This window comes from Elephantulus edwardii, unplaced genomic scaffold (genome assembly GCF_000299155.1).
Source record: "Elephantulus edwardii isolate Elephantulus edwardi_28Jun2011 unplaced genomic scaffold, EleEdw1.0 scaffold00148, whole genome shotgun sequence".
Classification (NCBI taxonomy): domain Eukaryota; kingdom Metazoa; phylum Chordata; class Mammalia; order Macroscelidea; family Macroscelididae; genus Elephantulus; species Elephantulus edwardii.
Genome location: NW_006399898.1, coordinates 4,493,227 through 4,518,980, shown reverse-complemented (window position 1 = coordinate 4,518,980; position 25,754 = coordinate 4,493,227). Strand labels below are relative to the sequence as shown.

The 25,754-nt window shown below is 60.0% G+C and overlaps 1 protein-coding gene across 1 annotated transcript in view; it reads right to left on the bottom strand.

Moving 5' to 3' along the window:
• The window catches only part of PITPNM2 (phosphatidylinositol transfer protein, membrane-associated 2), a 24,704-nt gene extending 723 nt beyond the window's left edge, over positions 1 to 23,981 (bottom strand). Inside the window, exons 1-23 of the mRNA XM_006894636.1 lie at positions 23,904 to 23,981; positions 20,272 to 20,486; positions 19,453 to 19,574; positions 18,542 to 18,769; positions 15,866 to 16,171; positions 14,867 to 14,962; positions 13,477 to 13,581; positions 12,932 to 13,002; positions 10,602 to 10,849; positions 9,583 to 9,772; positions 9,383 to 9,502; positions 8,598 to 8,830; positions 7,657 to 7,835; positions 4,937 to 5,107; positions 3,712 to 3,876; positions 2,847 to 3,008; positions 1,914 to 2,062; positions 1,715 to 1,831; positions 1,356 to 1,472; positions 1,105 to 1,253; positions 877 to 1,026; positions 331 to 514; positions 57 to 185 (exon numbers count right to left, since the gene is read on the bottom strand). Coding sequence (XP_006894698.1) covers positions 57 to 185; positions 331 to 514; positions 877 to 1,026; positions 1,105 to 1,253; positions 1,356 to 1,472; positions 1,715 to 1,831; positions 1,914 to 2,062; positions 2,847 to 3,008; positions 3,712 to 3,876; positions 4,937 to 5,107; positions 7,657 to 7,835; positions 8,598 to 8,830; positions 9,383 to 9,502; positions 9,583 to 9,772; positions 10,602 to 10,849; positions 12,932 to 13,002; positions 13,477 to 13,581; positions 14,867 to 14,962; positions 15,866 to 16,171; positions 18,542 to 18,769; positions 19,453 to 19,574; positions 20,272 to 20,486; positions 23,904 to 23,981 — 3,684 coding nt within the window. The remainder of the gene's footprint in view (positions 1 to 56; positions 186 to 330; positions 515 to 876; positions 1,027 to 1,104; positions 1,254 to 1,355; positions 1,473 to 1,714; positions 1,832 to 1,913; positions 2,063 to 2,846; positions 3,009 to 3,711; positions 3,877 to 4,936; positions 5,108 to 7,656; positions 7,836 to 8,597; positions 8,831 to 9,382; positions 9,503 to 9,582; positions 9,773 to 10,601; positions 10,850 to 12,931; positions 13,003 to 13,476; positions 13,582 to 14,866; positions 14,963 to 15,865; positions 16,172 to 18,541; positions 18,770 to 19,452; positions 19,575 to 20,271; positions 20,487 to 23,903) is intronic.
• Between the last annotated feature and the right edge of the window lie 1,773 nt (positions 23,982 to 25,754).

Below are 25,754 nucleotides of genomic sequence, written 5' to 3'. Positions count from 1 at the left end.
CCGCCTGTCTGCCCCCCACCTCCCCTCCTGCCGTCCCCCCGCCTGCCTGCCTCCACCTGGCACTGGTGCTGCAGCTTCTTGGTGGGGCGCCCCACTATGTAGATCTGCATGGGGGACAGGCTGATGGCGCTGTAGACCGCTACGTCCTTGGTGGAGCCGTAGGCCGCATGTACGCGCAGGTGCAGCTGTGGGCCAGGGGACCCCGGCGCAGGGCGGAGGAAGGGGGAGGCCGGTCAGGCCATAGTCCCGCCCACCTCCACGTGGTTGGTGCCGCCTCCGGGATCCCAGCCCCGCCCACCCCATCCCACCTGGATCACATCCAGGACCCACCTCGGAGATGAGCAGCTTCAGGAAATTGGCCTTGTGCCGCAGCGGGTCGTGCACCAGGCCGTCACAGAAGGACACCACACCGTGGGGGAAGTTGTGCTGGGCCAGCCAGGCCACCACCCGCTGCTTCTGCATGTCTGGCCGGCCCGTGACATAGATGATGAGGTAGCCCAGGTCCTGCCAGTGCCTGCGAGTGGGCCACGGCTCTCCCAGCTGACCTTTTCCCCTCCTGATGCCCCCCAGGCTACTGACTGGCACGGCTCTGACTGCACTCAGAACGGCAGAGACGTGACAGTGGCCAACGGTGAGAGGGTAGCAGCCTGCCTTCGGCTCACACTGTCCTGAGTGGGGGTGCTTCAGCCCGCTCACCCCTCACCCCCACCCCGAACAGCTGCCCTAGCAGGTCCTCTGATGGAAGCCCAGACTCCCTCACCGGCCGTGGCCACGCAGCCTGGTACTGCCAGCCCCTCAAGCCTGTGGTCCCCGCTGCTTCCGGGCACTGAGCCTGGTCCTCAGTAACCCTGCCCTCCAGCCCCAGGACCTACTCACCGCACCACGTCCACAGCCCCGGCCCGCACCTTGGGGTCACTGCCCATAATGGACACACTGGCCGCAAATGAACCATCAATGCTGAAGACCACAAACTCCGTGCCCTTGGGCAGCACACTGATGTAGCTGTCAGCGAACGTGTGGTCCCCCCTGCAGGAGGGGGTCTGTCAGGACGACTGGCCACGGGCCCTCCTGCTCCCGCCCTGGGTTCGGCCTGCCTTCGTGTACCTGACCACCATCTTGATGGGGTAGACGCCCACACCCAGGCGATGGGTCTCAGGGAGGGTGTAGGAGACACGGCCACTGCTGTTAGTCACCAGGGTGTCCAGGTACAGCCACTCCCCTGAGGGCGGCTGCGTCATGATGTGCACATCCACCTGCAACCAGGCCACAGTCAACAGGTACACAGGCCTCTGGCTGCCCCGACCCTGCGCCCCAGCTGCCCCGTGCCTGTCGGCTGCGCTCTGTTCCCCCCTCACCTTCTCCCCTGTCAAGGTGACCATGTCCAGGGGCCCGTACATGAACCGGCCTGTCACCACTTGTGGGCCATCCTCGTTGGCCACAGCGTCGTTGATCCGGTGATTGGCTGTCACATTCTGGGGGAGGGATCAAGGTTGGGGCGGGGGCAGGGAGCCTAGGGGACCCTCAGTCCTGCTCTGCCAAGCTGGCCAGGGAATCTGGGAAGGAGCGTGCGGTACTGCCCGGGGTGTAAAGGCCAGCCCCGCAGACCTGTGCCCCATCAGCAGCCTGGCATGCTGCTCTGAATCTCGGTTCTCCTGTCAAATGGGCACTCGTGCTCCCCACACGCTGGCCCTGGCCCTCCACCCGGGGCCCTCACCCGTAGCTTCACGTGGGTCCTCTTGCGCTGCCACTTCTCACGTGGCTTGGAGGGGGTGAACACGGACACCTCCTTGCCATCCAGCTCCAAGACACTGGAGGTGTCATGCCGCATGACCTGGGTAGGGACAAGACGGACGGCTGTGGCCAGGCCTGCCCGCAGGGGCCCCCCTGTGCTGGCCTCCCGGTGCGCCCCTCACCTGTCTGAGCAGGAAGGAGACCACGTCTGTGGACTCCCAGTAGCTGGCGTGGAACAGGTGGGGCAGGGCCACGGTAGGGAAGGCTGTCAGGGCGTCTGGGCAGTACAGCGCGTAGTCGATCCGCTTCTGGCCCCACCACTTGGCTGCGACTGTGAAGGAGGGTCCGTGAGTGTAGGGTGGGGTGGCTCACCCGTCCATCCACCCCTCCAGGGCAGGAGGGACAAGCCTGCAGCCGAATCGAGTCCTCTCCTCCCAGGCTGGCAACAGAGGGCCCGGTGGGGGTGGGATAGCACCAAGGTCAGAGGGCAAGGGGACCAGTGCTGTCTCAAGGCTGGGAGGCTTGGAGGAGGCCCGGGGCTGGGTCTCATTCCCCAGTGGGTCCCCAAGCCTTAAGATGTAAGGGGTTTTGGCTCCTGAGGTCAGGTTCTCCCAGCAGCTAGGTCTCCGCCGGCTGAGCTGGACAGCCCAAGGCTCTTGTGTCCAGGGAGCAGGCTGGGCCCAGAAGGTTCTCCTGGCCACGTGCGCACCTCCCCCAGCCGTGCTCCAGCACCAGTTCCCATGGCCCTTCCTCCTGGGTGAGCCCCCAGCCCAAGCCCCGCAGCTCCCTGGTGCGGTGCAGGGGGTCCACAGAGCAGTGACACGTGCTTGGGGAAGTAGTGACCCCAGGTGACGGCCCTTCCTCCTGGGTGAGCCCCCAGCCCAAGCCCCGCAGCTCCCTAGTGAGGTGCAGGGGGTCCACAGAGCAGTGACACGTGCTTGGGGAAGTAGTGACCCCAGGTGACAGCCGGTCCATCTGGGTGAGTCCCTAGCCCAAACCCCCAGCTCCCTGGTGAGGTGCGGGGAGGGGGGGTCCACGGAGTAGTGACACGTGCTTGGAGAAGTGAGTGACCCAGGTGAGAGGACAGCCGCGGGCTGCGACAGCGCACCCGGTACCTTCTCTGATGTCCAAGTCTGGAAGGCAGGAGACCTGCTCCAGGCTGGGGCTCGGCTGCCCAGCCTGAGGATGGGGGCTGGGGCTTGTGGGGGGCTGGGGGGGCAAGGCGAGCAGGGACAGGCGCCTGACGCTGGGGGTGTGGCAGAGCGCCGCTGGGGCCTCTAAGGAGCAAGAACAAGGGACAGCCAGCTGTGGAGGGGCACCTGCTGCTGGCCCACGGCTGGGCCCCGGCTTTCTCATGGGAGGTCCTGGCCGTCAGCCCAGCACTGTCTGCCAGTGGGGCAGGAAGGACGGATGGGCACCCCGAAGCTGGCCCCTCTTTGTATGGGGATCCCAGCAGGTGGGCTGCCAGCCAGCACTAAGGGAGGCCTCTTGGGCTGCAGAAGCGGCCATGGTGAGGAGACCTAGGCTCTCTGGTGTCCCCAGCCATGTCTCTCTGCTCTAACTGCCACTAGACCTGGGCTTGACTGCCCACACACAGAGCTCTTCTGTCCTTGGTGGCTGTGTGACCCAAGCCTTGAGCAATCTCGACCACTCTGGGCTGGCCAGTGGCTCCCAGTGTCTGAGCCAGGCTACCTCACTGACCACTTCTCCTCAGCTCTGTCTCTTCAGGACCCACACAGAAAGGTGGGATCCCTCACCCTTGACACTGCTGACCGTTCTCTGCTGGGGGCCATCCCGAGTACTGAAGGATGTTTACTAGCACCCTGGGCTCTCCACCCGCTACGTGCAACCAGCCCTGGTTGTGTCAGTCACAGATGCCTCCAGGCTGGCCCAGTGCCCCCGCCGCTGCAGGGTGGAGCTGCCTGCTCAGGTGCGTAAGCCCCTCCTTGACGTGCGTGGGCCTGGGTGCTGGTCACTCACTCTGGGCGATGCTGGACGCTGCGTAGCTCTCCACCACACCGGACACCTGGCTGGCGATGCTGATCTCGCTGGCTCGGCGGAAACCACGGCTGGGGGGCGCTGTGCTGGGCGAGGAGGGGGCAGCGGGCTCTTGGAAGACAGAAGTGTGGCTCTGGAGGGCGTCCGCTGTGGGGGCAGGGATCAGAGATGACAGTGTGAGAGGCTCCAGATAGCTAAGCAGGGGAAGGGGAGGTGGCCCAGGGTGAGTGGGTGCGAGCAGGGGCGTCTGAGCACGGCTGACAGCAAATGTGGTATGAGTGCAGGGAGGGCAGGGCCCAGGCTGGGAACAACAGAGGCAGGTAGAGACAGACAGACGGACAGAGAGAGCAGCAGGGTGGCGGGTGGTGAGGTCCCCCACCAGCCACACATATCCCTGCACACAGCTAGCGAGCTCCTGATCTAGTTCTGTGGGGCCTCGGGGACCGGAGCCCCACAGCAGTGGACGCTATCTGGGGCATTAGCACTTGGGATTCCCACGCTAAGGCTCAGGCAGGCACGGCCCTGGCCTTCCTCCCACAGGGAGCCCTCCCGGAAGGTGGACTAGGGCAAGGGCTGCGGCTCAGTCCAGGGCACTGGGGTCCGAGGGCAGGACGTGGCAGGACATACAGGCTCTTCTCTGGGACCAGAGTGGCCTCAGCCAGCTCTCCCACTCTCATGAAGGCCCTGTCCTGAGGCACGCTCACACCCTGGCTGGGCCTCCCTTGGGGTCTGACTTGGAGGTGGCCCCAAGAGGCCTGCTCCTCACTCCCAGGCCTCTCAATTTGCACGGGGTTTGAGGGGTTCCTGAGCACAGCGTCAGCCCCAGAAGCAACACCACCCCCTCGGGAGGGTACACACACTCAGCACAGCCCGGGCTCTGGCGGGGGCCGTCCTGCCAGGTGGGCGTGGGCACAGGGATGCTGGTCTCCAAGAAGCCGTCCCCGGGCGGAAGGGGGGCCAGGGGGCCGCCCTCCAGGACCAGCTCGGGGTGTCTCTGCACGCTCTCGACTGGAAACAGACAGGGGTGGAGAGAACAGGACAAGAACAGATACTTGTGTGGGTGGGGCACACGCAGACATGGGCACACACGCCACATACATGTGCGCACACACACACACGTGTGTGCTTCCGGGTGGCTGGGCCGCGGGGCGGCTCTCGTGGCCTCCTGGCCCCTCTCCCCGTGGGGTGCACAGCCCCGCTCACTCACCCAGCAGCGTGGAGCAGCCGTCCCCCAGCGGGTAGCGCTGGTAGCGCGGGATGCTGAAAGGCGGCAGCGCATGGAAGCGGCGCTCCAGCAGTGGCTCGAGGCGGGAGGCGGACGGGTCAGCGGGGTGGAACAGGTTGTAAAGTTGCTGGCAGGCGGGGCGCAGCTGGAACACTGGAGGGGACAGTGCAGAGCCTCAAGCCACTCTGCTCCCGGCAGGGCAGGCCAGGTGGGGTGGGCACTGAGGCACCTCGGACTGGGTCCAGCTTGTCAGCTTGGCATCAGTTTGGGCTACTGTCCCTTTTGGCTTTTGTGTTCAGGGCGTCCACTTTGACCCGAGTGGCCCCACTGCATCTGGGTGACCAGGAGCTGGGGAGAAGTGACTGCTGTTGTTCAAGCGAAAAATAAGGCTCCAGGAACTCATGGGATACCACAGACATGTTCTTACTAACAGATGCGGTTCGGAATTTGCTCATAAGGTGGTTCCAGGAAATCTGGAGGACTGCTATTTGACCAACTAACCGGAAGAGATCCGTGTTTGTTCCTATTCCCAAGAAAGGGGATGCAACAGAATGTGGGAATTCTCAAAACAATACCATTAATATCACAATACAAGCAAAATATTGCTGAAGATCATCCCTAAATGGCTACAATAAATAGTACACTGACAGAGAACCACTGGAAGTTCAAGCTCGGTTTAGAAGAGGCCATGGCACCAGGGACATTATTACTGATGTCAGATGGACCTTGGTAGACTACAGAGAATACCGTAAGAATGATTATTTCCGCTTTATTGACCCTGCAAAGGCATTTGACAGTGTGGATCATAACAAATGAAGGTTAACAGAGAAAAATGGGGATCCTAGAACATCAATACCTAGACCAAGAAGCTGTTGTCTCGACAGAGCAAGGGAACACAGCATGGTTTAAAATAAAGTGCGTGTCAGGGCTGTATCCTTTCTCTCTACCTATTACATCTGTATGCTGAGCAAATCATTTGAGAAGCTGGACTCCACGAAGAAAAAGGTGGCATCAGGATAGGAGGAAAACTTTTAAAAAACCTGAGTTAGATAGATAACATGACCTCGTTTGGTGAAAATGAAGGTCTCGGGATGCTAACTGCAGAAGACCAGACACTACTACAGTCTTCAATATTGTTTACATCGAATGTCAAGAAAACAGAAATCCTCACCAACGGACTGACAGGCAACATCATGACAGATGGAGAAAAGACTGAAATTGTCAACAATTTCACATTACTTGGATCCACAATCAATACCTTTGGTGCTGGTAGTAAAAAATCAGAAGATACATTGCTTTTGGAAAGTCGGCTATAAAGGAACTCTTCAAAGTACAGAGGAGCAATGATGTCAGTTTGAAGACTAAGGTGCAACTGATTCAAGTCATGGTCTTCTCAACCACTTGCTATGCATCTGAGAGCTGGACAGTGTTTAAGGATGACAGACGAATCATCAAAGCCTTTGAGTGTGGTGCTGGAGAAGAGAAGGAATATCCTATGGACTGCCAAAAGCACAAACAAATATGTCTTGGAGAGGGTACAGAGTGCTCCTTAAAGACATGGATGGTGAAGCTTCATGTCACACACTCTGGTCATATTGTTAGAAGGGGCTGTTTTTTGGAAGGGACATCGTGGTTGGAAAGGTGGAGGGTGGTGAAAGACAGGAAGGTCCTCCATGAGATGGACTGTCACAGCGACTGCAGCAATGGGGTCACGTATGTCAGGTGATGAGGATGGCACAGGAAAGCACAGGGTTCAGATCTGCTGTTCAAAGGGTCGCTATGAGTCACACTTGGCACAAAACCACCATCACCTATGCATCTGAAAAGTGGACAACGAGTAAGGATGACAGAAGGAAAACGGACGTCTGAGCTGGGTGTTGGAGGAGAGTGCCGGATATCCCACGGGCTGCCAAAGAACGAACAAGCCCTTAGAGGTGGGCATGATGAAGTCCCGTCTCACAGCCTTTGCGTGTGCGGTCAAGAGGGGCCAGTCCTTGGAAGGAGACCTCACTGTGGGACAGGTGGAGGGTCCGAGAAGGACGAAGGCCGTCACGATGGACAGACACGGTGACTGCAGCAACGGCTTGAGCGTTACCAGAGACTGAGGATGGCACAAGACTGGGAGAGCTTCCAATCGCTATGAATCACAGATGACTCGATGGCTTTATAACAACAACTGGACGCTCAACAGACTACCAGAGGCCACGCCCACGGCCATCCAGATGGTCCCAACCCATGGCAATGCGCCATCTGTCCAGGGCTGCATGTCTTTATCCCATGGAGGGCGGGGAGACTTGAACCACTGACCTTTCAGTTAGTAGACCAACATGCAATGCACTACTTCACAACATCACCCCCACTGGGAAACCAGAAAGTCAGTGACAGTGCTTGTCGTGGGGTCTGGACCGGGGCCTGCGCCACCTCCCACATGTGCCCCTCATCACTGTGGTGGCAGGGCCCTGGTCTGCTTTCTGGTGAGTGATGGGAGAAGGTCCTGGGAGCAGCACTGACCGGCACATAGGAGAGGCCCTGCGGGTGGTGGCTGCTCTGGCCCTCCCCTCTCTGGCCCTCAGCTTCTTCACTTGTGGAATGAGCCTCTGCCTTGAGAGCTGGGAGACAATGAGGCTGGGGTGTGACTGACCTCCCGACTGGGGACCAGGGAAGAGCATCAAGCTCCAGGGGGTCAGAGGCTACGTGCTCACCGTCCAGGGCGGGGATGACGGTCTTCCTCAGGGCCAGGACCAGCCCCAGCGGGCACCCGAACAGGAAGAGGTCAGCGATCTCAAAGTCGAACCTGCCCAGGGCCCCTGCCCCTTCCAGTAGGGCTGCGCTGCTGGCACGGCGGGCACCGGGCTCTGTCCTCAGCACACTGGCATGGAGGCTGCAGGCGCAGGGGCAGGCCACACAGTCACAGCTGTGACCTCTGGGCAGCCCTCCCCTGGATGCTTCCCGGGTTACAGCCCTCAGGGCTCCACAAGTCTGGCGAGGCTGGTCCCTGTGCTGTCCACCCACCCCCTTAGGACGGTGGTGCCTGGTCAGTGTGGGCTCTGCATCTCCAGACCAGCCCACCCTCAGACACCATCCACTCTTGCCCACCTGACCCTGCAAGCCACCTCCTGAAGGACCATAGGTCTAAGCTGGGTGTCCCAGGACCAAGACTAGACAGTGCTCCCACATGCCTGGCAGGGACGTGAGGGTTTGTGCCACAGTGACAGGGCCTGGGTAGGGTTGGAAGAGCTGGTCCTGGCCTTAGTTTCAAGCTACCCCTTCTTCCAGGCTCCCTACACAGCCCACCCCACCACCTGGACAGATAGGCCTTGTGGGCTGCCCCGTCCTAGGGCTCTCCTCTGCACCAGGCCACGACCTGCCCCACACACCTGGACAGGTAGGCCCGGTGCTGCTGCCCGCCGCCAGGTCCCCTCTGCACTGTGCAACGACCTGCCCCACACACCTGGACAGGAAGGTCTGGCGCTGCTGCCCTCCCTGGGGCCCCTCTGCACCCTTCCCTGGGACCCCTCTGCACCGGGTGATGACCTGCCCCACACACCTGGACAGGAAGGTCTGGCGCTGCTGCCCTCCCTGGGGCCCCTCTGCACCCTCCCCTGGGACCCCTCTGCACCAGGTGATGACCTGCCCCACACACCTGGACAGGAAGGCCTGGTGCTGCTGGATGGTGTCCAGCTCATAGGTGGATGAGTCACTCCTTTTTCGAGGCAGCTGCCTCTTGGGCTCGTCCCCGCCATTGCTGCGGGGGATGTCCACGTTGCTGCGGCTCAGGTGCCGTGTGCCCTCCAGGGCAGAGCCTCCGCTGCCACTGCCACTGCCAGAGCAGTGCGCCGCGTTCACCAGAATGCCCGGGGACAGCAGGTCACTGTCCTAGAAGAGCCCATATGACTGGGGGTGAGTGCCAGCATGGGCCTTCATCAGCAACCAGGTAATGCTCTCCTAGCCCTCACAGGGCGCAGCACTGTTCCAGACCCAGCCACGGCCATGTCCTAAAGGCTCATGCCAGCTGAACTTGCCACCCTGATCCACCTTCACCACGTGCCACCCCGTCCTACACAGTGGCAACGAGGGCCCCCGTCACAGGAAGGCCAGAGGCGAGCGTATCTCCCAGAGCCTCCCACACCCACAAGGTGGGCCTCGGCCCCTGCTGACCCACAGTGCACAGCGGGAGGATTCTACAGCTTCTTGAGGAGCGGTCTCACATCTCGGCCCCCCAATGAGGCCGGTGGACTCCTTGTCCCCGCTCCCTTCCCGGGCAGGACCTCAGAACCAGGCAGTGCTGGTGACCGTGAGTGGAGCCCAGCTCAGTCAGCACCGCTGTCCTCCCCACACCGCGGGGACAGGCATGCGCCGGGCCGCCCCCTGCAGGCAGTACTGGACCTGGGGAAGCCGGGCCCCCACGAGCGCCACGCGAGGCCGCACCTGCACGCTCACCACACTGCCCCGGCGGCTGCTGCTCCGGCTCTCGGACACCGCCTGGCTGCTGTGGCACAGGGCGTCGAAGGCGAGGATGCCCCCGACGCAGTCCCCGATCAGGCAGACCTGCGAGGGGGACGTGACCCTGAGTGCTCGCTGCTCGAGGAGGTCGCCCTCCACCTCGGGCCAGCCCAGCTCTCACTCACCTGCCCACTGAAGGTCACGCCCTCCTGTGACCTGATGAAGTCCCCGTAGACGAGGTTGGCCCGCTGGATTACTGTGGCAACCGCCTCCTGATACTGGGGCGAGGAGGTGGCCAGCAGGGGCAGCGCGGCCAGCGGGATGTGGTCCTGGCTGCTGGACAGACAGCCCTCATCGTGGCTGTAGGGGCTGAGGCTGAGGGGAAGCAGACAGGTGAGGGCAGGCAGCACCAGCCCTGCTGAAGAGCCTGGCAGCAGGTGGGCAGGGGCCGCTGGTCACGCTGATGCCCACAGCCACTGACCGCAGGCACTGCAGCCTTGACCCAGGGGGCCTGGGCTATGGGTCAGGGGAAGCAGTCCCTGCCCAAGCGGGTGACAAGCCCACTGATCGCCTAGGACAGCTGAGGGTCACCAAGCACATCGTGCTGTGACCCATCGGCCTGGTGAGCCAATCAAGCCTGCTGTCCCCACGTCCATGCTGACTCCCACCCCATGCAGGACAGGGCACCCCGGCCCACGGCTTCCTCGGGCTGGAAGTCGTACAGAAGCAGCTCGCCCCGCCGTTCTCCAGAGAAGCAGCGGCAGATGGGCTCAACCACTCATCTTTAGATTCACAGCCCCCGCTTAACTACAGAACCACCAGGGCTCCTACCAGGTGAGCCCCAAACCAAAGCCAGCGCGCTGCTGACAAGCTGACTTCGGGCGACCGTGACCTCAGGACAGAGCAGAACTGTCCGTGGCAGGGAGGTCGTTCCCTGAAGCGCCCTGGCACATCTTGCTCCCACCGACTGACTGGCAGGCTTGAACTGCCAGCCTTCCGGTTGGCACCTAGTACTTTACTGATGGCATAACCAGGGCTCTGCTGAGCCACTGCGAGGTTCAAATCCTCCCAAATTACAGACATGAAAACTGAGGCAGAGGAGCCACCCGGCGCCCCTGAAGCTTCCCCGGCACTGTACGCGCTGCCTGGACTTCTGGGGGCAGGTCCGAGGCAGGCACCTCCCCTCCGGCCGCAGGACACTCACTTGGAGACCAGGGCAAAGGCGTCGGAGCAGATGGGTGGGCAGGGCACCAGGCGGATGGCCAGATGGCCCAGGGCACTGGGGTAGTGCACGCGCATGACCGTGTCGAACACCGTGGCCAGGGTGTTGGTGTCACCCTGCTTGGAGCTGGGGTCCCCTGCGCCCGTGTCCAGGATGGTACCCCCGTGCAGCACGAGTAGCAGCACATGCACCTTGGAGGGGGGCACGGCCAGCGGCTGGCTGACTTCATCCTGCAGGGGTGCAGGGGAGCATCCCGTGAGGGCCCTGAGGATGGGGCTGCCCTGTCACCTGGTCTTCATGGCTCTGCCGAGAAGCCCTGCGTCAGTTACCAACTATGAGACACCCCAGAACCAGCGTCAGCCCGAGGAGCAGCGGGGGTTAGGGTGGTCCTGTCCCTCCCCCTCCCCAGGTCTCTCAACTGGACGAAGGGCCCAGAGGACAAGGAGGAGCCTGCCCCTGCAAAGCACGGAGGACCCAGGGCTGCCCTCAGGACTCACATGGCTCCTGGTCTGCACTCTGAGGGGACAGAAGCATGGCTGTGGTCACCTGAAGAACCCTCCGCAGGGGGCCCTGCCTCTGCTTGCAGGTCTCAGCTCTTCCTCCCCATGTATGCAGGGTCTCCCAACACCCAAACTACAGGAGTCTCTTCCGGACTGCCCTCAAGGCCACGGACAGGACAAGTCTCCCTAAGACCCTGGGAAGGGCCCCTGTCAGAGCTGTCCTCCCTCCCTCACTAACAGAGAACGGACCTCGGCCTGCCTCTGCGGCAGCCTGCCTCGGGCATGGACACCTCACAGCGGGCACAGGCTTGTCCCTTTTAGAGACCAGGAGCTGATGCCCTAGAGGGCCCAAGGGACTTTGACGTCACATGAGCATCAAGGCCACAGCCACCTGGGGTCAAGCTTGCCCAGCTAAGGTGTGACCCCGTCCCCAAGCTCCTGGTGTGTGAGAACAGGGCCTGAAGGGGTCGCCGCTGGGTCAGGCTGGGAGGCCTGGGGCGGGTGGCAGAGGGAGCTTCCTGGGAGACCCTGTCCAAGAATCACCCACGGCTGAGGCCATCTGGAGGGCACATGGGGGCAGCAGCCCTGAACTGGCCCAGGAGGTGGGAGGCAGGATGCAGCAGCCTCAGAGGTCAGCATGGAGGCCAGGAGGGGTAAGAGGCTCGGGGCAGGCTGCACGGCGGGACAGCCTTCCTGGGAGGTGCTGAGCATAGGCGGGGAAGAGTGAAAGGGGTTCGTGTGGAAAACCGGCAGAGGCCCAGGGTGGGGCTGGGTTGGCTGCCTCCCCCGGCCAATGCCGAGGCTGCCCAGGGGCTGGTTAAGAGACAGGCCTCGGGACAAATGTATCCGCCAGGGTCCAAGTCCATGGCAGGGGGTCACCAAGATGGGCAGGGGCCCTGCAGGGGAGGACGGGGACTGCAGGTAGTCCCCTCCAGGCCTGGGCCTCTTCAGAGACCCTGCTGGGGACACCTCGAGCCCGCACCGCCCCACAGCCTGAGCACCTGAGCCTCTGCACCCCCAAAGGTCACTGGGGGCTGCTCTAGGGAGTGAGGAGCTTGTACTCTGGATCACCGTCCCCCCAGAGCTGCCCCAGCAGAGGCCAGGGGAGCTTTCCCGGCAGGACTGTCCTGTCTGGGGTTCCTGCAGGCCAAGGGGCCTGCCTCTGGATGGCGCCCCCCAGGTGGAGTGGGTGTCAAAGCAGCCATCAGGATGCAGGTCCCCCCGGAGGGGGTCAGAGCCGACTGCACTGGGGGTGGCGTGCTCATTCTGTCTGTGTAGCCGCCAGGACGCATCGGCTCTTCTAGAAAAGCCCACTGCCTTCCAAGGAGAGCCCCAGGAGGTGAGGACAGTGGTGCAGATGCCCCTCCCCCAGCCCAGCCCAGCACCCCAAGAGTCCAGCCCCAGGGTGTCCTCTCCATGGGTCAGCCCAGGTTCTGGCCCTGGTGTGAACAGCTCTGATCAACCCGGGGGACGAGGCACAAGGTCCGCAGAAGACCCCCAGTGGACGTGGCAGTCACAACGTGGCTTTGTTGGCCACTTAGAGCCCACCCGCAGGGCCACCAGCGGCCTGTGGCCGTCACGTCCGCTGAGGTCTCCCCCCCTTCCATTCTTTTATCCTTCCTAAACACCGTGGATGAGACGGCGCTCCTGCTTTTGGTCTGAAATACACAAGTTGCCAGTTTTCCTTTCCCACAATAGGGAGACTGTCGGGGTTTCCACCTCTGCTGTCCATGTCTCCTCCCCGACAGCTCCCCAACCACAGGAAGGAGCACAGAGCTGGGCTGTGCAGGGCTCTGGCCCCCAGGAACCCACCTCGATGATGTTCAGCTGTTCCACACTGGAGGCGACCCTGAACCCCCGAGTGCTCTGCTGGTACACTCCGTCTGCAATGAGAGCCGACTGAGCGGAGTGGGGACACAGCCCTGATCCAATCCAGCCCTTCCTCAGGGCCGTGCTGGGCTGCAGCCCAGGTCCAGACGGGGATGAGAGCGCTGTCCTGCACCCCTATCCCGCCCCACCCTCACCTGTGGCAGGAGCTGTGCATGCTCTGGTTCTAGTGTGCCCTGCAGCCCATACGCCTACTCAGTCCCACCCTGCGCATCCCAGGGCTCTAGTGTGCCCTGCACCCCCCACCCCACCCCTGCCCTGCTCTGCCCTCTGCAGTGCCCTGCACCCCCTCACCCCACCCCTGCTCTGCCCTCTGCAGTGCCCTGCTCCCCCCAGGTCCATCCTGGTGGCAACCCAGGGCTCTAGTGTTCCCTGCACCCCCCTCACTCCACCCCTGCCCTGCTCTGCCCTCTGGCATCCCGGGGCTCTGGCGTGCCCTGCATCCCACCTCATCCCGCCCCGTGCAGTACCTGGCGTGTCCTCTGGCTCTGGGCTTTCAATCTTGTCCATGAGGTCATTGGAGTTCCACTTGCTGATGTCCTTGGGGAATATGTCCTCTGAGTCTGACAAGTCCTCTGCAGAAGGGGCGCAGGGAGAGTGGGTTATAGGGAGGGGAGGGGGCGAGCAGTGTGGAAGCCCCTGCGCTCCAAGATCCCCCAGGGCCAGCCAGGCCCCCAGTCTGCGCTGTGCTGGTTTACCCCTCAGCTCTCTCTTAGCAGTGGTCCTGCACACCCACCCTCACTCCGCCAGGGCCTCCTGCCGAGGTTCCCAAGTGTCGACAAGGTTCCAGTGAGTGAGGAGCACAGGCAGAGGCCCTTGTCGTAACTGCGAGTGAGACGACAGACCGGGCTCCAGCTGGGGCCAGCTCCCAGAGTCTGGCCATGGGTGATGCCCACTGCACCCCATCTGTCCCCACTGTGTGCATGTCGGGGGAAATGTCCAGGCCTGGCCAGAAGGGCTGTCTGGCAGGGCTCACTGCAGGGCTGGTCCAGCACCCAGCTGTGGACAGAGCTCCCCTCAGGGCCTGGGCTCCAGGACAAGCCATGGACCCTGATTTCAGCCTGGACACTGACTTTCCAGGCTTCTCCCTTCACAGCAGACATGGGCTCTTGCCGGCTCGGGGGGCAGAGGCTCGGCAGTGGGGAGGCCGGGGGGGCTACTCTATCCTGGGGGCCTCATGTGAGTCCAGGCTTGCTTCCGTGGCAGGAGGTATCTCCCTGCTCCTGGACCCCGTTTACTTGCTGAGGCCACCCCAGTACAGAGCCAGTGGGCTTTTTATGTACTGTATTTGATCTTTATAAAATAAGAAAAAACCCCCAACAAGGTTTATTTCTACTTTCTAAACTGTCTCCATTGCTGTCGTTAGATGACCGAGTTAGATGATGGTCACACATGGCGAGCGGACAGACCACGTCACTCCGGGCGAGCCTCCCCCTGTACTCAGCCCTGCCTCATCCAAGCCCTCTGCTGCGGCTCTACATCACATGGAGGTAATCAAGGAAAAACTGATGGAATTCGTATGAAAAAAAGACATCAAACTACGCCAAGCTATACCTTTGCAAAGTTTATGAAAGCAAGCTCACACACTGGGACAAGGCTCTGGTTTATGATGGGCTTGGAGGTTTTGGTTTCTACCGTCTGGGTGCTCTGCACATCTGGTGACCCCTCAGGGTAAACTGGAGACTCCAGATTCAAGGGACCAGGGCTCTGGGCCTCGCCTCATGCCCTGTACCACTGCCATACACCCAGAACTTTGTGCAGCAAACTCCCACCTCAATCAACACCCCTATCCAAATCCTTCTGGGAGCCCCGAGCCGACCCCGCTCGCTGCCCACGGCAATCTGTGGAGAAAGGGCGTACCATGGGCATCGAAGAACTCATCGTCGGAGCTCTCGTCAGAGTCTCTGGCAATGCTCTGCATCCTCCACTCCGAGATGCTGTGGCGAGAAGGACTCGCTGGAAGGCAAAGCCCACACTAACCACACAGCCCACTGGCCGCCAAGGAGCAACCGCTCTTCCAGAGCCCAGGGGTGCAGGGGAGCAGGCCTCCGGCGGAAGGCGACTACCCCGCGAAAGGTGGCTGGGACAGGGACCACGAAGACTCTGGGGCAAGGATCCTCTCCGGGTGACGGCCCCGTCCAGCCCGACGGTCACATGCGACCATGTCCCCCCACAGAGGGGACACGAAGTCAGCTGAGAGGGCTGTCAGGCGTGGCCTGTGGTTTACTCCTGCATCTGACCCTGAGCAAGGCTCCCTTAGAGGACAGGCCAGCAGCATGACCAGGGCTCAGGACTGGGGGAATTCACCAGATAAAAGGCAGACACTTCAAATATCTCACTGGACGTAGCTGGGTTTGCAGGAGGGACTCTCACTTTACATGTGTCACCCTGCTTGCCCTGTTCTCAGAAGCTCAAGACTCTCAGCCCTGGCCCGAGCAAGGCCTGTCCCAACCCTGATGCCCACCAGGCCCCTGATCCTGTCCCCGTCTCAGGGGCAGAGACACCCTCCCCACCTCGCCCCAGACCTGGTGGGGGCCCTGCCTGTCTCACTCTCAGCTGTACAGGCGAGAGGCAAGTCCTCTGAGGACAGAGGGCGAACTTGGACAGGGAGGAAAGTTCTGGCCCCACAGGTTAGCACTGGGAGGTGTCAAGAGCGTGTGCCTGGTCTCAGCATTGGGGCAGTTGGGCTGGGCATGGGCTGCCCCCCATGGGGAGAATGGATGGGGAGGTGCCCTCCCCAGGAGCCCAATACCTGGAAAGCAGGGCACAGGATACCCCCAGGCCCTCCCCACTTCTGCCTTGGGGTCCACCACCAGCATCATTAAGGGCACGGGGTCTGGAATGCCACCATGGGCTCACCTCCTCGCTTGGATGACCTGGACGACTTGGAAGACGTGGACCACTGCTTCTTGAGGCCCCGTCCAGCCAGGGTCTCCCCATTGCTGCTGCTGGGCTCAGTGGGCTCCCCGGAGATCTGGTCCTGGGCATTGGCATCCTTGGCGAGCTCTGTGGCCTCCTCATCCTCACTGAAGTGGGCCATCTTCCGGGACAGCACGAGCTGAGCCTCCTTCTCCAGCTCCCGGATGTTGTCCATGCTTAGCCCAAACCACTCATCCTGCCAGCACCAGGCCTGCCTGTGGGCCCGCACCATCACCCTCCGCAGGCCTGGTGCCCACGGGCATGGAGCGGGGAGGAGGGTGGGCGGAGGGAGGGAGAGACACAGGAGGGGAAGGGGAGGAGAGAGACAGGAACGGAGAGATGGGAAAGGAGACAGGCAGAGACGCACTCACGGGCAGAGACGGAGAGGGGTAAGAGACAGAGAGAGGAGTCAGGCCCGAGCTGGCCCAGAGCCCCCAGCCTGGGTTGGGCTGGGTCAGCCCACAACATCAGCAGCTAGTTCTGACCACACTGGCAGAGCAGCCTCCGGCAAACAATGCCCATCTGTGCCTCAGTTTCCCCTTCTGTACGGGGGGGATTGGCCTACATGGTCTCTGAGGGTCTGCCCAGCCTCAGCCCACAGTGATTCCATAACTATATCAAGGGCCCCCCTGGGGGAATGACACACTGTGTTTTGGGGCCAGTGAGTTTCCTGTCCGTAGGGGAAGCTGGCACAGGACTTCCTGAGAGTCTCTCTCATCTCTGTGTCCAGTGACTACCCCTAACATCCATTGAACAGCACGGTCAAACCAAATTGGCCTTACTTTTTCAGAAAAAAACAACAACAAAGCACCAAAAAACCCAAACTACTTCCAAGAAAATACATTGTGCATATAAAACAAAATACTTCAGGTATATAGAATAAGAGAAATAACTACAGAGACAGAAAGCTGATTAGTGGTTGCTTGGGGTGGGGGCGGAGGCGACCGCAGACAGAACAAAGGAACCGTCCAGGTGAATAATGTTCTAGCACTGGGTTTCAGGGATCGGTGCACACACTGAATAGACGACGTTTAAAATTAAGCCTCACTAATGCTGGTTTTTTAAAAACGTAACTCCACATCCACATCAGTCAGCTAGGAGCGAACACAGGGTGACCTGCACATACGTACCCCTCCCTCCAGGCCTTCCTCCCCGCCCACCAGGGGTCCATCTTGAATCTGGGGTTTGCTGTTTTTCTCTGCAGTTTTATAGTGTCATGGACTGAACTGTGTCCCCCCACCCCCCCATGTGATTACACTGTGGAAGCAGCGCCATGATTCCCAGGCTCTAAAACACAGTCCTTGTGAATGGATTTGGAGGTCAATGCAGCACCCCCTAATCCCAAGGCAGGCCTGATGAGTGTCAGGGGAGCCCCCTGGGATGTAGCCCATGATGCCTTTCATCTCACAGGTGCTAGTTAAATGGTAGGGAAAGCAAGCTGAGCATGGGGGACCTCAGGAGAGAACCGACAGTGTCTGTGGGACACCTGGAAATGGCCAAGGAACGTCACAAGGAACCATGGACTTTGGTCCACGTGGGGGGAAGACGGTCTTCTGGTACTGGCACCCGACTGAGGGCTCGTCAGCTCGCACATGGCAGGAGAATAACTTTCTGATCTCTGTTAGAGCAGCACCGACCAAGCCCACATCTCTCTTCCTCAACAATATATGGGCACACTTCCTTTTCCTGGAGAAAGATGGGCCCTCTCCCAGAGATTTACTGCCTCTGAGAAGCCGCTGGAGGGTCAGCGCCGGGTTGGTTCCTAGCCAACAGCACATGACAGCAACAACAGCAGCAGCTCCACACTCTGCGCTGCACAGACGTGAACGGTTCCCACCCTGGAGGCTTAAGGCAGCCCTGCTCTGAGCAAGTTTACCGGCACCAGTTTTCAAACAGCGCACGCCAGTGTCCGCTCTGTCACTTACTGGCCACTCTCACACCAGCTGCTCCGTAGGAGAAGGGTGGGCAGTCTCCTCCCGGGGGATTTACTGTCTCTGAAAACTGGCTGGAGAGTCAGTGGTGGGCATGACCCGAGGGCACACAGCAACAACAACAGTGTGTCAAAGGCTTTCCTTCCGCTACTGCACATTTAACAGACTACAGGACAGAGTCAGCATGATGTTTTTACGGGCTGGGAAACCAAACATTTTGAGTGACCCACTTAGTGGGTGGGTCTGCACACTACTCAGTTTCTAGTCCACATCGGCCTGCCTATCCTTTCCGTCACTGGCCTTCACAGTGAGCTTGATCACACTGGGGTAAGACTACACAGCACATTATTTGTTTTGCTGTTCAAAGCTTTACTTGCCCACAGCCCTGGCTGCCTGTCCTGTCTTGGGGAGGTGGGAGTGGGGGAGGTGGGATGGCTGTGGCGATGGCCCAGTCAATGATCACCCAGGATGACCCCATGGGAGCAGAGTGGAACTGTCCCCCAGGGTTTCCACAGCTGAGACCTGGCGGGAGCGAAGACCAGCCCTTTGCTCCAAGATGCCGTAAGAGGTTGCAGCTAGTCAGGCGCTCAGCAGTTATACCCAGGGACCCTGGGGCGAGGGCGCTGTGAGCCAAGTGCAGACAAGAACTGGGGTGAGTCTCGGGGGCGGGGCCAGCGGGGCTCACCAGTGTCGTGGATGAACCTCTCGATCTTGGACTGCATGCCCCAGTAGCGGAACTCCACCTTGCACAGCTTGTAGGCGCACATGATGGGGAACACGTGCTTCTTGTACTCCTCGATCCAGTTGTCAGACAGGGGGCCCCGCTGGGTCTTGGTGGACTGGAACAGCTTGGGGTCCTCTTCTGTCTTGTACTCACTGGGAGGCACTGAGTCCTTGACAATGTCGATGAAGTCTGTGGGGACACGGAGACAGTGGCCGCCCCCTGGCCTGGCATCGCTCCCGGCCTTCCTGTCTAATTGACTCCCCATGCCTCTCCACTCAAAATCCCCCACATTCTCAGCTGTGCATCCCCCAACACGTGGTCCTTCGCCAATGGAGCCACTGAGGGCTCATGTGCACGGGGGGCTGCACACTGGGGGCTGCGGAGCTACATTTGACCCCCACATGTGCCCCGTGTGGCCAGGACACATGATAAAACCATTAGTTGCCAGCATTTAAGAATTGAGACATTTCCCACACGGACTCTGGTCTCTGGCTTCTCTTGGGAAACAAGAATCAGGTAGAGAGTCTTCCAACAGGCAAACAACGGCTGGTGGGGCGTGGAGCGGGATCCACCCACAAAGGGGATGAGGTGACCCTGCAGAGGCCACAATCCCCCCATGTTCTCATGCAGGCCTGTCACGGCCCCTGGGAGCGGGCTCCCTAAACCATGGCCATGCTCATACTTTGAAGGGAAGACACTATGCCTCAGTTTGTATGTCAGAAAAACGGGGTGCAGATTCCCAGCCTGTGCCTCCCGGCGCCCACGACTGACCTAGCCCCAGTCCGGGCAGAGGGCAGAGGCGAGGGGTCTCCGCACCAGAGTGTGGGCCGGGACACGCCCTGCCGGGGCTCCCGGCCACCCGGGGAACTTACCGATCATCAGCTGGCTCTTTTCCACAGGAGACAGGCTGAACACATTGGAGTTTTCTCCAGCATCGGTTTTATAAAAGGTCTCGATGTCGATGGAGAATTTCTCCACAAAAGGGCATGTGAACCTGAAAGGAAAGAAGCAAGTGCAGGACCCACTAAGACCCCCAGAACAGCCAACCAGGGCAAACTCGGGAGAGTGGGGGTCTGGTCTTGGTGGGAAGGGAGGAGGGGACCTGAGACTTGTCTGTCATCAGCTCCCAGCCCAGGCCTTCACTGTCACAGTCAAGTCCAGGCTGGGGGATGGGCTGGAAGGACATCCGCCTGCAGGCTGCCTGCCCTAGCCTATCCTCTGGGAGAGACTGAAGTGAGTCTGAATCCCAGGCCTGGCTCTGTAGGGTGTCCACCCAGAATGGAGGCACACCTGGGGCCCAGTCCTGGACTCCACAGTCTCCCTGATTTGAACGTAGGAGTGTAACTGGGACCCCACATTTAGAGCAGGGTAGCTTACCTGGTCTGGATATAGGGATATGCTGGGGGTCTCTGTCTAGGATCACCTGGTCCAAATGTAGGGGTGTGCTGGGGGGGTCCCTGCTAAGGATTAGGTGGTCCAGATGCAGGGATGTATTGAGGTCCTGGCTAAGGACTAGGTGGTCCAGGTTTAGGGGTGTGCTGGGGTCCCAGCTAAGGGCTAGCTGGTCCAGATGCAGGGATGTATTGAGGTCCTGGCTAGGGACTAGATGGTCCAGGTTTAGGGATGTGCTGGGGGTCCCGGCTAAGGACTAGGTGGTCGAGGTTTAGGGGTGAGCTGGGGGCATGGCCCACCTGGTCCGGGTGTAGGGGTAGGCATTCCAGGACTCCTCTACCACCCGCAGGGCCGCCTTGGGCAGGATGGAGCGGAACCAGCCCGGGATGTGCATGCCCACATGGTACACCTTGTGCGTGTACTGCCCGGAGCCACCAGGCCCATCCGAGTAGGGCCGGTTCTCCAGGATCTCCACGCCACTGCCTTCCCCAAACGTCTCGTTGCGGCTCTTCTTCTGTGGAGACAAAAGGCCATGGGCTCCAGAGGGTACGCAGGGATGGGCCCTCTGCTGCTTTTCAGGACCCCATTCTCGTATGGCACCCCCGATCTTAGAACCCCAGAAGGCATCAGGGACAGGCTCTGTTCAGAGGAGGGCGGGGGGGGGGCCCGGATCTCAGGGCCCCAGAGGACATCAGGATGGGCCCTGTGCTGCTCTTCAGGCCCCATTCTCGTATAGGAGCTCACAGGCAGCCCGGACCTCAGGGCTCCAGAACCACAAGCTGGGTCTGAACCCCCGGCCCAGGCCTTCTCCCCGCAGCGCCTTCTTCCTGGGTGATGAAGGAAATCTAAACCTGACCGTGGTGATGGCTCTACAGCTCTGAGCAAGCAGGACTGCGGTGGCTGAACTGCATGCTCCAGAGGTGAGCCCCCGGTCTGTGACTGATGTCATCACACGACAAGACCACATCAGCCTCTCAGGCTCAGTAACTCAGGTCACATGTAGCCAGTGAGGGGGCCTAGAGGCATTATGAAGCAGGACGCCTGGGTCACCTCACAGCTGCTCTGCCCCATCACCCTGCCCAGTCTCCAACACTCAGGTCCTGCTCCTGAAGCAAACGGTGTGTTTGAGGCCCAGCCCGTTTCCACGGTGACATGATGGCATCGCCAAGGCCACCTCGGTCAGCTTCCCAAGCTGCAGGGGCTGTGTATGCCCCCTCACACATGTGCACCCCTAAACACCATGCACCCATGCATGTACACCCCCACACCCACCCACAACACACCTGTGTACACACTTGCCCACCCACCACATGTACATACCCTGTAAAGGATTCACAAACACATGGACACGTGGTGACAGGCGCGGCGCTGGGCACTACCATCAGGGCTCACTCAGTCCCGGATGGCACCTCACAGAGTGGGCGACAGGTACACAGAGGGCTGTGCCCAGCCATGCCAGCCCAGGCAGGGGAATGCCCTTGTCAGGACGTGGAGGAGCAGGCCTGGCTCTGTGGGAATCCCACTACCTATACACTCAGGGGACAGGCTGCAGACACGTGTCCCTGGGGGCCCGTGAGCACCAAGCACTTGCCAGTTGGCTCTGTCCCTTAGCACAGTGGCAGGTGGGGGGATCACGCCCACCTCCACCAGGGCTGAATTCTAGTCCCTGGCCCTGCAAGCACCCTGTTTGGAAACAGAGGGTTTCTTTAGTTCTCCAGGGCCAGTGAGGGTGCCAGGGGATCTGAATTCTGCCTCCAGCTCTTCCTACCTCAGTCTTCCCATGTGTGAACTAAGAAACTGGCCTTTAAGAGCCAGACTCGGCCCAAGCTCTATGAGGTGCGGGCTTATGTGACAGATAGTGACAGATAGTGGGCATGGAGAGGCCCAATCACTTGTCTGCTGTCTCTTCACTTGCACGTCTGAGCCAATGTCCATAGGGTCAGAGACTCAGAGCAGACAGCAGCAGGGAATCAGTCGCAGGGGTGCAGGACCTGCACAGACCAGGCGGCAGGGCTGCAGTCAGCAGCGGCCTGGAGATGGCAGGGCCAGCGGGCTGGTCTGTGAGGTGGGTGACAGGTGAGTGGACACGCTGTAGTGACCTGGGTTTCTATGTGAGAACGACACCCAGCCCAAGGGCCCCCGGCCCCACGCAGACGGCACTGCTTCCAGGCTGGACACGCATGGCCGCACAGTCCGGCCTTTCCCCTGGTCGGCTCACTGAAGGGGCAGCAAAGCTAAGGTGCTGGTGCTCCCAGAGCAGGGCGGGGGGCTGACCCTGACACTCAGCGAGAGTGGGGCTGGGGAGCTGGGGTCCTGAGGGTCCAGTGAAGGTGGCTAGGTAGTGGCTGTCTAAGGAGACTGACTCAGGGGGTTCACAGGAGGCTGCAGGGTCACTGGGAGCACAGACGTGGGCAGTAAAATGCTCCCAAGAGGACCTGGAAGCAGCGGGCATTTCTCTGGAGTCAACATCACTGAAGCCCAGACCCCAGAGCACCACCATCAAGCCAACACTGCCTCCTGGTGACCCTGCAGCACAGGGCAGATCCGCCCTGTGTGGCTGATCCATTCTCCCGGGAAGCGCGTGGGGTCGGAACTGCCAACTCTGAAGGGCTATCTTCAGAGTCCGGGACTCCTCACCCTGGTGCTCTGTGGAGCTGACTGGCAGAGCGGGGGAGGTGACTGGGGTGCCAGGACAGGGGTGCCTGCCTCACTGGGGGGCGCTGACTGGGGGCCCTGACAGGGGTACCTCACTGGGGGGCGCTGACTGGGGGCCCTGACAGGGGTGCCTCACTGGGGGGCGCTGACTGGGGGCCCTGAAAGGGTGCCTCACTGGGGGGCGCTGACTGGGGGCAAGCAGCCTGGCCACCCAGCAGTGCGGCAGAGCAGCGCGCTACCAGAGGCTGTGCTAATTTCAGGCCTGCAGCAGTTCCTGTCTCTCCTGCCGCCTCTCTAGGAATAATTAAGGGGTAACTTGTTCAAGAGGAACCTGAGTGAACAGTGCCTACGACACTGCTCCGAGCAGAGCATCCCAGAGAGGCTGCATACTGCCTGCCCACCACTTCAGGGCCAGGCCTCCCACCGGGGAAACCCGCTCCGACCTCCAGCCTCTTTCAGGGCCACGGAAGCTGTGCTGAGGCCTCTGAGTGGGCTGAGAGAGGTCATGGTGGAGACAGCAGGTGAGGGCATGCAGGGCAGGGGTCCTCCTGTGCACTGACAGGGTGGGATGCTTGGCAGTGGCACCAAGAGACCACTTGAAGGGGAGCTCTGGTGGCCTAGTGGCAAGAAGCAGCACTGCAATCCCAGAGGAACACGGTTCGAGTCCACCAGATGCTCTGCCGGAGAAGGAGGCGCAATATCCTCCTGTACCAGTCAGATCTGATTTGACAGTACACGCACACAAAATAAAAAATTAAAAAAAAAAAAAGAGACCACTTGGAAGCAGCCCATGGGAGGCAGGGAGGCCGCAGACACATGAAATGCTCCAGGGGGCTGGGGCCAGGACCTTAATCAGTGTGGGGGCTGGGCCCCTCCCCTCAGAGGAAGGGAGCTGCCCGGCTGGACACAGGGCAGGCAGCTAAGCAGAGAGAGTCTCCAGAGAGCAAGGATCCAGCCAGGAGCCCCAAGGAGAAGTATGGCTACACTCGGGCCAACAGAAGCTGGGTCCCGTGTCCTTGGCTGACTAGAGACTAGACCAGCCTCATCCCAGGACTGGGTCCATTCTCAACCTGTCACCAGGCTCCCGTGTGCCTCCGCCAACCTGCATGCATCAGACAACACCATCTGCCGGTCACACGAGGTAGTGCAGACAGTGACTCACTCACACACACACACACACACACACACACACACACACACACACACACACCCCTCCCTCTCCCATGGGGCCCTGCACCAGACCCCTGAAGGGGCGGCCACGGGGGCGAGGGCTCACCTGGATCATGTACAGCTGGGCAATGCGGTACTCCTCCACGGTCATCGGCAGAGGGATCCGGTATTCCTTTATGATCATCTTGGAGTCGAGCCTTCCCGCTGATGGGAACTGCGAGCTGGGACTGCTAGGCAAGGCTCCTTAAATCACCATGACAGATCTCCCTGCGGACCCCTGAGGAGAGGACAGGATGGCCACCGTTGTGAAGGCTGGCAAAGGCAGTGGCCACAGCCCTGGTCTCAGCTTTACCACAGCCAGGGGCATGGCTGGGGGCATGTCCCCGCCCTTCCCTTTGTCGCTATGGGTTAAGCGAGTTTGTACAGTGGCTGGAAGTGCCAGGTGAGGTGTGCAGACTCTGACAACAGCCTGGTGGGCACCTCGATGTCAGCTGGCTCGGCAGTCCACAGAGACAATGCTCTTTGGCAACTGAGGTCTTAAGTTCACGAGTGGCCAGCCAAGGATGGTCTCTCCCCATTCGGGGCAAAGAAGAAGGAAGAAAATCAAAGACCCAGGAATGCAGTTAGTCCAAAGGATTCTGAGCACTGAAGAACTAGACGGGACCCAGCTCCCACTGCCGACTGCTCAGAAATCAACCGTGGGAGGAGGTGCTGGATCGAGACATGGGAACAAAACAGAAAATCGTAAAAAGGAACAACCAGCCCGACACTCCTGAGATACTCTTCAAGCCTGAAACTGAACTCACTAACTCTTGTGGCTCAATTCTCAGTCCAGCAGTAGATAAGCCTAAAAGGTGAATAGTAAGGTTGGTGGTTCAAACCTACCCAGAGGCTTCTCGTGGATCCAGCCCACGAAAATCCTCCTCCACACCGTGGGTGGGTGTGCCATGAGCCGAAATCCAATTGCCACCAACTGCTGTCGTTTTAAGGGACTTACAACTAAAATTTCTAGAATATTCCAGCATCTCAACAAGAAAAAGGTAAACAACCCAATTTCAAAATGGGCACAGAAAAAAAATGGGCACAGGATCTGAACAGACACTTCACTAAAGAAGACATTCAGGCGGCAAACGAACACATTGAGAAGTGTCCAAAGTCCCTGGCTATCAGAGAGAGTGCAAATCAGAACCACTATCAGAATCATCTGACTCCAGCAACAATAGCAAAGCCCAACAGGGCAGCAAACAGTCAAATGCTGGCAAGTTGTGGAGACTGGAATTCTTGTTCACTGCTGCTGAGAATGTAAAATGGTACAGCCACTAGGGAAAGCAGTCTGATGCTTTCCCAAAATGTTGGCAATAGAAATACAATTTGACCCAGCAATTCCACTACTAGGAATGTACCCTACAGAAACCAGAGCCACACCGCAAACAGATGTATGCGCACCCATGTTTACTGCTGACTTATTCACAATAGCAAAGAGATGGAAACATCCCAAGTGCCTGTTAACAAGTAAATGGGTAGAAAAACTATGGTACATTCACACAATAGAATATTATGCAGCACTGAAAAACAATGACCTCAGAAAGCATTACACAACAGGGGAAATCCTGGAGGACATTATGCTGAGTAAAATATCTCAGTCATAAAAGGATAAACACGGCATTAAACTGCTGTTATAAAATAGGACAGACATAAGGGGGTTGGGGAGAGACTGGGAAGAGTGGACAGATAACAAACACTGCGTTAGATCAGATGAGCGGGGGGCTTGTCTGAAAGGAATATATGATTAGGCATTTTGTGGATGGCAACAATCTGGAACAAAGGGTGCACTGCAGGGAGAGCTGGGGGGAAGACAACGTTCAACAACGAAAAGAAAAGATACGAAACAGAATTCGCATCTTCAGCAGCCTTGCCCGCCAGGGCCGCCACGAGTCAGAATCGGCTTGAGGGTGAC